At 40.3% G+C, this 12,749-nt stretch overlaps 1 protein-coding gene across 5 annotated transcripts in view; it reads right to left on the minus strand.

Moving 5' to 3' along the window:
* TMEM131L (transmembrane 131 like) overlaps positions 1 to 12,749 on the minus strand; it is a 161,996-nt gene that overhangs the window by 43,662 nt on the left and 105,585 nt on the right. For all 5 annotated transcript variants that reach the window (XM_082611150.1, XM_082611149.1, XM_082611148.1 and 2 more), the window contains exons 12-16: positions 11,250 to 11,340; positions 10,593 to 10,746; positions 9,861 to 10,031; positions 8,491 to 8,560; positions 7,284 to 7,401 (exon numbers count right to left, since the gene is read on the minus strand). In XM_082611150.1, the coding sequence (XP_082467276.1) occupies positions 7,284 to 7,401; positions 8,491 to 8,560; positions 9,861 to 10,031; positions 10,593 to 10,746; positions 11,250 to 11,340 (604 nt within the window). The remainder of the gene's footprint in view (positions 1 to 7,283; positions 7,402 to 8,490; positions 8,561 to 9,860; positions 10,032 to 10,592; positions 10,747 to 11,249; positions 11,341 to 12,749) is intronic.

Below are 12,749 nucleotides of genomic sequence, written 5' to 3' on the forward strand. Positions count from 1 at the left end.
GTGGGAGGGAGCCGTGAAGGAGGAAAGGTTTCCACACACTAGAAGCCCCTTCACTGGTGGAGACGGGGTGTGGGCAGGGAGAAAGCTTCAGAGCCATGGAGGAGAGCACAGCAAAAGGAGTGCGGAGGGCAAAGCAGAGATTCCCGCACAGAGGATCGGTGCCGACCGGCACTCACCAGCCCGAGAGGCTTGTCTGCTCACCCGCCGGGGCGGGCGGGGGCTGGGAGCTGAGGCTCGGGCTTCGGAGGTCAGATCCCAGGGAGAGGACTGGGGTTGGCTGTGTGAACACAGCCTGAAGGGGGCTAGTGCGCCACAGCTAGCCAGAAGGGAGCCCGGGAAAAAGTCTGGAACTGCCTAAGAGGCAAGAGACCATTGTTTTGGGGTGCGCGAGGAGAGGAGATTCGGGTAACCGCCTAAACGAGCTCCAGAGAAGGGCGCGAGCCGTGGCTATCAGCTCGGACCCCAGAGACGGGTATGAGACGCTAAGGCTGCTACTGCAGCCACCAAGAAGCCTCTGTGCAAGTGCAGGTCACTCTCCATAACCCGCCAGAAGCCTGTGCAGCCCGCCACTGCCAGGGTCCCATGATCCAGGGACAAGTTCCTCGGAAGAACACACAGTGCGCCTCAGGCTGGTGCAACGTCACGTCAGCCTCAACGGCCGCAGGCTCATCCCGTGTTCCAATTATAACTACTATACTCCTCCCCCCCGCCCCCAGCCTGAATGAGCAAGAGCCCCCTAATCAGCCGCTGCTTTATCCCCATCCTGTCTGGGCGGGAACAGATGACTGAGGGCAACCTACACGCAGAGGCGGGGCCAAAACCAAAGCTGAACCCCAGGAGCTGTGCAAACAAAGAAGAGAAAGGGAAATCTCTCCCAGCAGCCTCAGGAGCAGCAAATGAAATCCGCCCAATCAGCTTGATGTAACCTACATCTGTGGAATACCTGAATAGACAACGAATCATCCCAAAGTTGAGGCGGTGGACTTCGCAAGCAACTGTACAGTTGGGGTTGGCAGCCTGCGACTGATTTGTTTCTGATTTTTATGCTTATCTTACTATAGTTTTTAGCACTTGTTAACACTGGGGGATTTGTTTATTGGTTTGGTTATTCTCTACTTTTCTTTTTATTATTTTTAATTTTAATTTTTTAAATTATTTATGAATTCTTTTCTTTCTTTTTTCTCCCTTTTCTTCTGAGCCATGTGGCTGACAGGGTCTTGGTGCTCTGGCCTGGTGTCAGGCCTGAGCCTCTGAGGTGGGAGAGCCAAGTTCAGGACACTGGACCACCAGAGACCTCCTGGACCTACGTAATATCAATTGGCGAGAGCTCTCCCAGAGAGCTCCCATCTCAATGCTAAGACCCAGCTCCACCTAATGGCCAGCAAGCTCCAGTGCTGGATGCCTCATGCCAAACAACTAGTAAGACAGGAACACAGAGAGGCTGCCTAAAATCATACTAAGTTCACAGACACCCCAAAATACACCACCAGACGCAGTCCTGCCCACCAGAAAAACAAGATCCAGCCCCACCCTCCAGAACACAAGCACCAGTCCCCTCCACCAGGAAGTCGACACAACCCACTGAACCAACCTCACCCACTGGGGGCAGACACCAAAAACAATGGGAACTACAAACCTGCAGCCTGCAAAAAGGAGACCCCAAACACAGTAAGTTAAACAAAATGAGAAGACAGAGAAATATACACCAGATGAAGGAGCAAGGTAAAAACCCACCAGACCAAAAAAATGAAGAGGAAATAGGCAGTCAACCTGAAAAAGAATTCAGAGAAATGATAGTGAAGATGATCCAAAATCTTGGAAATAGAATGGAGAAAATACAAGAAACATTTAACAAGGACCTAGAAGGACTAAAGAGAAAACAAACAATGATGAACAACACAATAAATGAAATTAAAAATTCTCTAGAAGGAATCAATAGCAGAATAACTGAGGCAGAAGAATGGATAAGTGACCTGGAAGATAAAATAGTGGAAATAACTACTGCAGAGCAGAATAAAGAAAAAAGAAAGAGAAGAATTGAGGACAGTCTCAGAGACCACTGGGACAACATTAAACGCACTATTCGAATTACAGGGGTCCCAGAAGAAGAAGAGAAAAAGAAAGGGTCTAAGAAAATATTTGAAGAGGTTACAGTTGAATCCTTCCCTAACATGGAAAAGGAAATAGTCAATCAAGGCCAGGAAGTGCAGAGTCCCATACAGGATAAATCCAAGGAGAAACACGCCAAGACACATATTAATCAAACTATCAAAAATTAAATACAAAGAAAAAATATTAAAAGCAGAAAGGGAAAAGCAACAAATAACATACAAGGGGATCCCCATAAGGTTAACACCTAATCTTTCAGCAGGAACTCTGCAAGCCAGAAGGGAGTGGCAGGACATATTTAAAGTGATGAAAGGGAAAAACCTATAATCAAGATTACTCTACCCAGCAAGGATCTCATTCAGATTGGACAGAGAAATTAAAACCTTTACAGACAAGCAAAAGCTAAGAGAATTCAGCACCACCAAACCAGCTTTACAACAAATGCTAAAGGAACTTCTCTAGGCAGGAAACACAAGAAAAGGAAAGGACCTACAATAACAAACAATTAAGAAAATGGTAATAGGAACATATATATTGATAACTACCTTAAATGTAAATGGATTAAATGTTCCCACCAAAAGACACAGACTGGCTGAATGGATACAAAAACAAGACCCATATATATGCTGTCTACAAGACACCCACTTCAGGCCTAGGGACACATAAAGACTGAAAGTGAGGGGCTAGAAAAAGATATTCCATGCATATGGAAAGCAAAAGAAAGCTCGAGTAGCAATTCTCATATCAGACAAAATAGACTTTAAAATAAAAAGTATTACAAGACACAAAGGACACTAGATAGTGATCAAGGGATCAATCTAAGAAAAAGATACAACAATCGTAAATATTTATGCACCCAACATAGGAGCACCTCAATACATAGGGCAAATGCTAAGAGCCATAAAAGGGAAAATCAACAGTAACACAATCATAGTAGGGGACTTGAACACCCCACTTTCACCAATGGACAGATCATCCACAATGAAAAGAAATAAGGAAACACAAGCTTTAAATGACATATTAAACAAGATGGACTTAATTAATATTTATAGGACATTCCATCCAAAAAAAATAGACTGCACTTTCTTCTCAAGTGCTCATGGAACATTCTCCAGGATAGATTATATCTTGGGTCACAAATCAAGCCTTGGGAAATCTAAGAAAAATTAAAGTGTATCAAGTATCTTTTCTGACCACAACATTATGAAACTAGATATCAATTACAGGAAAAAAACTGTAAAAAACACAAACACATGGAGGCTAAACAATACACTAATAAATAACCAAGAGATCACTGAAGAAATCAAAGAGAAATAGAAAAATACCTAGAAACAAATGACAATGAAAAAAAAAATGACCCAAAACCTATGGGATGCAGCAAAAGCAGTTCTAAGAGGGAAGTTTACAGCAATACAATCCTACCTCAAGAAATAAGAAAAATCTCAAACAACCTACACTTACAGCTAAAGCAATTACAGAAAGAACCAAAAAAACCCAAAGTTAGCAGAAGGAAAGAAATCATAAAGATCAGATCAGAAATAAATGAAAAAGAAATGAAGGAAATGATAGCAAAGATCAATAAAACTAAAAGCTGGTTCTTTGAGAAGATAAACAAAATTGATAAACCATCATTAGCCAGACTCATCAAGAAAAAAAGGGAGAAGATTCAATTAAACAGAATTAGAAATGAAAAAAGAGAAGTAACAACTGATTTCTGTAGAAATACAAAGGATCATGAGAGATTACTACAAGCAACTATATGCCAATAAAATGGGCAACCTGGAAGAAATGGACAAATTCTTAGAAAAGCACAACCTTCCGAGACTGAACCAGGAAGAAGCAGAAAATATAAACAGACCAATCACAAGCACTAAAATTGAAAGTGTGATTAAAAATCTTCCAACAAACAAAAGCCTAAGACCAGATGGCTTCACAGGCAAATTCTATCAAACATTTAGAGAAGAGCTAACACCTAACCTTCGCAAACTCTTCCAAAATATAGCAGAGGAAGGAACACTCCCAAACTCACTCTACAAGGCCACCATCACCCTGATACCAAAACCAGACAAAGACGTCATAAAAAAAGAAAACTACAGGTCAATATCACTGATGAAAACAGATGCAAAAACCCTCAACAAAATACTAGCAAACAGAATCCAACAGCCCATTAAAAGGATCATACACCATGATCAAGTGGGGTTTATGCCAGGAATGCAAGGATTCTTCAATATATGCAAATCAATCAATGAGATACACGAAATTAAGAAACTGAAGGATAAAAACTATATAATCTCAATAGATGCAGAAAAAGCTTTTGACAAAATTCAACACCCATTTATGATAAAACCTCTACAGAAAGTAGGCACAGAGGGAACCTACTTCAACATAATAAAGGCCATATTTGACAAACCCACAGCCAACATTGTTCTCAGTGGTGAAAAGCTGAAACCATTTCCTCTAAGATCAGGAACAAGACAAGGTTGCCTACTCTCACCGCTATTATTCAACATAGTCTTGGAAGTCCTAGCCACAGGAATCAGAGAAAAAAAAGAAATAAAAGGAATCCAAATCTGAAAAGAAGAAGTAAAACTGTCACTGTCTGCAGATGACCTGATACTATACTACAGAATCCTAAAGATGCTACCAGAAAACTACTACAGCTAATCAATGAATTTGGTAAAGTAGCAGGATACAAAATTAATACACAGAAATCTCTGGCATTCCTATACACTAATGATGAAAAATCTGAAAAAGAAATTAAGGAAACACTCCCATTTACCTCTGCAACAAAAAGAATAAAATACCTAGGAATAAACCTACCTAAGGAGACAGAAGACCTGTATGCAGAAAACTATAAGACACTGATGAAAGAAATTAAAGACGATACAAACAGAATGAGAGATATACCATGTTCTTGGATTGGAAGAATCAACATTGTGAAAATGACTCTACTACCCAAAGCAATCTACAGATTCAATGCAAACCCTATCAAACGACCAATGGCATTTTTCACAGAACCAGAACACAAATTTCACAGTTCATATGGAAACACAAAAGGCCCCAAAGAGCCAAAGCAATCTTGAGCAAGAAAAATGGAGCTGGAGGAATCAGGTTCCCTGACTTCAGATTATACTACAACGCTACAGTAATCAAGACAGTATGGTACTGGCACAAAAACAGAAAGATAGATCAATGGAACAGGATAGAAAGCCCAGAGATAAACCCACACACACATGATCACCTTATCTTTGATAAAGGAGGCAAGAATATGCAATGGAGAAAAAACAACCTGTTCAGTAAGTGGTGCTGGGAAAACTGGACAGGTACATGTAAAAGAATGAAATTAGAACACTCCCTAACACCATACACAAAAATAAACTCAAAATGGATTAAAGACTAAATGTAAGGCCAGAAACTATCAAACTCTTAGAGGAAAACATAGGCGGAACACTCTATGACATAAATCACAGCAAGATCCTTTCTGACCCAGCACCTAGGGAAATGGAAATAAAACCAAAAATAAACAAATGGGACCTAATGAAACTTCAAAGCTTTTGCACAGCAAAGGAAACCATAAACAAGACCAAAAGACCACCCTCAGAATGGGAGAAAATATTTGAAAATGAAGCAACTGACAAAGGATTTATCTCCAAAATTTACAAGCATCTCATGCAGCTCAATAACAAAAAAACAAACAACCCAATCCAAAAATGGGCAGAAGACCTAAATAGACATTTCTCCAAAGAGGATATACAGACTGCCAACAAACACATGAAAGGATGCTCGACATCACTAATCATTAGAGAAATGCAAATCAAAACTACAATGAGGTATCACCTCACACCAGTCAGAATGGCCATCATCAAAAAATCTAGAAACAATAAATGCTGGAGAGGGTGTGGAGAAAAGGGAACCCTCTTGCACTGTTGGTGGGAATGTAAATTGATACAGCCACTATGGAGAACAGTATGGAGGTTCCTTCAAAAACTAAAAATAGAACTACCGTATGACCCAGCAATCCCCACTACTGGGCTTATACCCTGAGAAAACCATAATTCAAAATGAGTCATGTACCAAAATGTTCACTGCAGCTCTATTTACAATAGCCAAGGCATGGAAGTAACCTGAGTATCCATCGACAGATGAATGGATAAAGAACATGTGGCACATATATACAATGGAATATGACTCAGCCATAAAAAGAAATGGAGTTATTTGTAGTGAGGTGGATGGACCTAGAGTCTGTCATACAGAGTGAAATAAGTCAGAAAGAGAAAAACAAATACCATATGCTAACACATCTATATGGAATCTAAAAAACATAAAAAAGATTCTGAAGAACCTAGGGGTGGGACAGAAATAAAGATGCAGACAAAGAGGATGGACTTGAGGACACGGGGAGGGGGAAGGGTAAGCTGGGACAAAGCGAGAGAGTGGCATGGACATATATACACTACCAAATGTAAAACAGATATCTAGTAGGAAACAGCCGCATAGCACAGGGAGATCAGCTCGGTGCTTTGTGACTACTTAGAGGGGTGGGATAGGGAGGGTGGGAGGGAGATGCAAGAGGGAGGGGATATGAGGATATATGTATACATATAGCTGATTTTTTGTTATATGGTAGAAACTAACACAACATTGTAAAGCAATTATACTCCAATAAAGATGTTAAAAAAAAAAGGAAAAAGAAAAAGACAGCTATAATGGATATTTCGGGGTCAACTAGGGAAATGTGAATCCAGACTGTATATCAGCTCATATAATTGCATCAGTGTTAAGTTTGTTGGGTATGTAATGGGAGTGCAGTTATATGTAGGAAAACGTTCTCCTTCGAAAAGAATGTCTTTCCTAATAAAGTACTGAGGGTTGAAGTATCATGATGTCTACAGCTTACTTTCAAATGACTCAACAAAAAGAAAATGTATGCAAGCGCACATAGATACAGACGTAGAGAGAGAGAAAAAAGCAAAAGTGGTAAAATGTAAACAACTAGTGAGTCTAGATTGATTGGGAATGTTTGAATATTTACCATACTATACTTTTCAAATCTTCTGAGGTTTGAAATTTGTCAAAATAAAAGGCTAGATATTAAAAATTCAGTGTTGAAATTTCAATAAAGTATTATGTCACAGTATCTCCCCAGTGCTGAACAAAGAAAGGTGAAAACATACTTGCAGACGTCACCATTTTTTAATTTCTTCCATCTTTCATACAGTGTATTTGCAAGTTCGGAATCCACATCCCAGGTAGACCAATCCAGAGAAAGGCTCCCTTCCCAGTTAGGATTTTCTATAAGTTAAATCAGATGTACTATTTAGATGTACGGAAAACACAATTCACTTAGTCAATAATGCCAAGGGCTGAGGGTGAAAACTTCTCAAACTGAGAGGACGGTAAAGTGAGCAATGACCCCCTGTCCTCGGATTGCTTTACTAAAAGTCCCTCTAACTCAATGGCAAATGATATATCAAATCAAAGAAACATATAAAACAAAACTAAATCGAATTATGTGAAGGTAATAACATAAAAGACACATGGCTCGTGAATACAGTCTGAAACAAGTTAAAAATCATACTTGGACCATGTTTAACAGCTTTATACCTAAAAGGCTAAACTGCTTCCACATAAGTGCTAGTCATCATCTAAGCCGGGTTACTAGGCAGAATGCTGATGGGCAAATAGCAAGCCTCAGAAGAGAGCCCAGAGCAGGGCTCCATCTAGAGAAGGTGCGTGTTTACATTTGTAAGCTGGTCTCCGGCTCACCTTGCCCTCTCTACTTATCTGTTCTGTCTTGTCTGTGCTAAAGAGCATTATCAGGGCGGAAAAGTGGGAATCTCCCAAAGGAAATCTCTGTGCTATAACGCTGTCCTTAGATGACATATTTTAATAAGTCAAAAAGCAGGAAGAAACCCAGGAACAGCTTTCTCTATCAACACCCTGGCCTTCAGCCTCAGACAACAACTAGCGCTCCCTACACGATGTTTATGCTCCTGTCCTGTCCTAGAGTCTTCAAACACAATTCCAAATTATTTTTTTACTAACTTCTAGTCAGCCCTTTTATAAAAGAACCAGAATCTTCCAAGTGTTCCTGGCAACAAGGTTGCTATGATGATCAAATAACGTGGCTGAAAAAAATCCCTTACAAAAGTACAGGCTGAGACTTAAGGGGGCTTTAATTACACACGCACTCGGATGGTTTTGGAGGATTCTTAACAATTTCAAGTCGTTCTATTAATGATCATGCTCTTAAAGAACAGAATATGATGCAATGACGTTACTAGGACTAATTATGCCATCTACAAATACGAGTCTTTCTCACTACTTCCCACCCCACCCCAAACTAGCGTTCTACGAAACGCCTGAGGGCAACATACTTACCCGCGTTTGCTTTTCCCATGAAATAATGCATGCCACAATGTGCTACCACTTCAAAACCCAGACTCCCTTCCTAGATTGGAAAGTAAGATATGAATAACTTACAACACAACACTACACACAGAAATCCTAACGCCCTCAAATGCGTAGCAGACGTCGGCCTCCACCTCCGCGAACTTCCCTTTGCCCGGAAGCCAAACTGCTAGAAAGGGGCTTCTTGGCTTCCTTCCTCCTTGAATGAGAGCTCTAACTGTCTATCAGAGGCAGGGTCACTACTACAGTGGATTCTGTGCAATAATCAATGCCCACAGTGACATCCCTTGGGCCCGACAGACACCAAAAGCTGCCTTCTGAATTCAAGATTAAATTAGTCTCAGGACATTCTTAGTAGGGTTTTTTAACAAACTGTACTCTAATCCATAGTAACTCCTAACTACTCGGGACATTTAAATGAATGTCGCACTTCCTAGGCTCGGCAAGCACCACACATTCCTGCAGCCTGCCTGCTCCCTCCCAGGCACGCTTCCGGTATGCATCCCTTGATGGGAGAAGGAAACTTCTAAGAAACCTCCCCTGCTCAAAATATGGATGAATGAAATCAACCTTACATTTTGTTTAGCGTAATTTTAGAAGCCCTATCTTTAAGCTTTTAGCTAAACATGAGGCACTTCTATCTATGAAACACCAACGCTAGTGAGAAAAATCATAAAGATGGTTGCATGAATGTCTCATAGTGAAAAATTAGAACCCGGCACTATACAGAAGAGCTTGGATCAAAAAGAAGCAATAACAGTAACTAAATGAAAAGAAATAAACATTAAGAAAAAATGAGGCATGTTTAAGATAAGATCTAAATGAAATACAATTTACCCAGATTTTAGAAAGCATTTTCTTAATTGTGAACCCTTCCAGGCTTTAGATTTGGCCCGCTAAGGAAATTCAAGGATTATGAGCAGCTGGGAGCCAGTTACCAGAGGTGTAAATAAAACATTTAACGATTTAGTTTATTTGAAGTCATTGCAAGCACGTACTAAAAGCTCAACTGTGTTTGCGAGAGCAAGCACATATTCCTTGCTCCATACATTTTGGAAATAAGTGAAAATGAGATCTATCGACCTGTAATGCGTTATTTCATTTGAAAATTACCTCATATCACCTTATGAGAAATAGAAACTCTTTTCAAATAAAGATTTCTGTATCTGAACAATTTATCATCTAAGATTGGCCTGGTAATATCCTTCAATTTCTTAGGCAGCCTTAAAAAACATGAGCTCAACTCACTCAATAAAGTCCAAGCACCGTAAGATAAGTTAACAAAAAGAAACAATAATTATTACAAAAATTATAACACATATGTACTGTGTAAACAATACCTTGGTCGGCGCCAAGTAAATCTGTAGAGGTACTGCAAAAACGGTACCTATGTTTGTAGTCAAAAATACACGGGTGAATAGATTTATGGCAAAGTCTTTAACGGCAAGTTTCAAAGAAAATATTTTCCAACAGCCTGGAGGTAGAAATAAAGGGCCAGTGAAATTCAGAATCTAAAAAGAAAAGAAGTAAGAGAAATTACTTTCCTAACTAATGCTAATTAGGATTAAAATCATTACAATGTGTGATACTAAAGTTTTCTATACTTCGAGAAATACGATTTTACTCAGTTATTTCCAGGTCCAATATTGAAATATTTTTATATAAATGACAGGTTTCACTTAATATTTAGCATGCAACTGTTTTTAAATTTCACAGAAGTAATCTTGAAATGTTCATAGGCAGTATTTTACAAAAACCTAGTATTGTATCATGAACCAGGCTTCTTTTTACTAAATATAATCTTTTTAGAATAAATCATAATTTATAATATTTTTAAATAATAGTAACAGCAAATATCTCTAAAAGATGTATCCTGGTCCCTTTGAGCTTCTTGAACAATAGTTTGAAAAAAATAAAGAGAGCCTAAATGTCATTCTGAAAACGTTAAAAGAAACACACTTGCTTTAAAATTCATAAGTGAAAGTAAGATTTTGTAAATATCAGTTTCATAGTATTTGACACTAAACAAATCTTAAAATAGGCTAAACTTGGATAAAAAGTACCATGTGTACCTTTAAAACACGCTTGGTCTCCTTGGAAACAAACACATCATTCAATACAACACCACGGTCAAAATGGTTGAGGTACCACATTGACCAAAGCCCCGATGTGTTCTCATGAGTCTCTATGTGAAACTGGGATGCAGAAGAGTCCATTCGAAAATACCTGTGAACACAGGACACGCATGCCATCAGCCCCGTGTGTTACACAACAGCTGTTAGCGTGCGAATGAGCCTCTAACTGCAAAAACGGTAGCCGCATAAAATGTCAGAGAACAAATGTAAGTACTGGCAAGGGCCAGACAAGCTGCCTTCTTCAACCTTCCTGCCCACGAGTGGAGCATCTGAAGGCCAGAGGGTGCAACGGAGCCAGGACCAGGATGGCTCACAGAGGCCACCAGGCAAAACCAGGACCCGAATGTAACTCAGAAACTGTGCAGGAGTACTTCCTCCTTCTCCCACACGTGGCCGCCTGGCCTGGATCTGGTCATTCAGCTTCTTCCCTCCCATCCTGCAAACCACCCTTTCACTTCCCACTAGCAGTACTAATGTAGGGAAGGCAAGTCCAGAGAGAGAATCATGCAAGTCTCAGTTACATTTTTAAATCATCTCTAGATGGAGGGGGTGGAGGGGAACCACTCAATACCAGAGAAAGCGGAATTCACCCACCCTTGAGCCACAGGAGAGGAGAGGCACGCTTTTAGTGTCGGAGTGTTTTTTTTCTTCCTGTCTTCTCTCATCCCACTGTCACAGGATGGAGCTGTTTTGAGGTAGGAGGAAATAAATGTGAAGTATCAGTATCTTTTCTTTCATTATCCCCAAACGAAAACAAGATACTTGTAATGTTTTAGTTCCTTCACTCTTCTGGCTCCAATAAAATCCTTTCTTGAACACTATCTTTCTGCTTTCCTGACTGGGTGCCCAGGAAGTTACCCAGAACATGGTGTCTACCTACCCAGCCCTCTTTCCTAAAGCAACCTCTCATTTCTTCTTTGGCGGGGGGGAAGGAGAGTCAACGCTTTGTGGCTCTCCTTTTACAGAGATCTTAAGGAAGAGGCAAGTCCTTAGGTCTGCAGAGATGACAAAAGTGAACAGTGAAGAGGTGTGTGTGGAGGCGTGAGTGAGAAAGGAGCAGCTCAACCTGAGAGCACGGAGGAGCTCCCAGCCAAAGGGGGCCCGCGCTGCAAAACACTGCCGAGGCATCGAATCACTTTCAAGCGTTCCTTGAGCCATGGCAGGACATCAAACACTGGTACTGAATTCTTGACTCTGATATTAATACCCAACTCTTTTTTTCTTTTAGCTATATATATGGCTCCCCCCAAAATTCAAACACTAACAAAAAGATGTGAAAATAAAAGTCTACCTTTCCCCCTGACTTCCCCATTACCTTAGACAAAGGAAACAACTGCCAGCAGACTCCCAAGCATCCTTCCAGGTGCTCTAACATATACAAATACACACATACCCTTAGAAGAACGACAATGCTGATACTGCACGCCCACGCATGCTTCTTAACACCTGCAGACGCTAGCCCCCCCGCTCCCGGAGATGAACTACAATTCTCTGTCAGTGGAGGCTTATACTGTTCTGCTGCTGCAAACAATGCATACTCCTGTATTACAGTTTTGAACGTCTAGAGTGTATCTCTAGATAACCTTCTAGAAGTAGAATTAAGGATCAGAGAGCACATAGGCACATCTTCAATTTCACAGAGACTGCCAATTTTCCCTCCCAAAAAGGCTGTACCAATTTATACCCATGTCAAAAATACGAGGTTTTTTTTTCTTCCTAATCATTACCAACACAGAATATTAACATTCTGTTTGATCTTCATAGATCTAAGTCATAAAGTCTACCTCACGTATTGCTTTAAGTTAACATTTCTTTCACTGTAAGTGAGGTGGTGCTTGTTTTCTTATGTTTAAAATGCACTTCTTTGCAGAAATCTTTTGAACTGTAAGTAAGACCCTGAAGACAGGATGGGGTTTATACTCGCTAGACATTCTGCATTGATTTCTACACAAAGAAACAAACCTGGGGCAGCTTAACCTCTCTGCGAAAGCAGTCTGTCCATCAGACTCATATACAACCTGGTCTTTCAAATCACCAACTGAACTACGATCTATAAACTCAAAATTCTGCACATGTGGCAGAATAAAAGCAGCA

This window comes from Mesoplodon mirus (genome assembly GCF_964341445.2).
Source record: "Mesoplodon mirus genome assembly, chromosome: 2".
NCBI lineage: Eukaryota > Metazoa > Chordata > Mammalia > Artiodactyla > Ziphiidae > Mesoplodon > Mesoplodon mirus.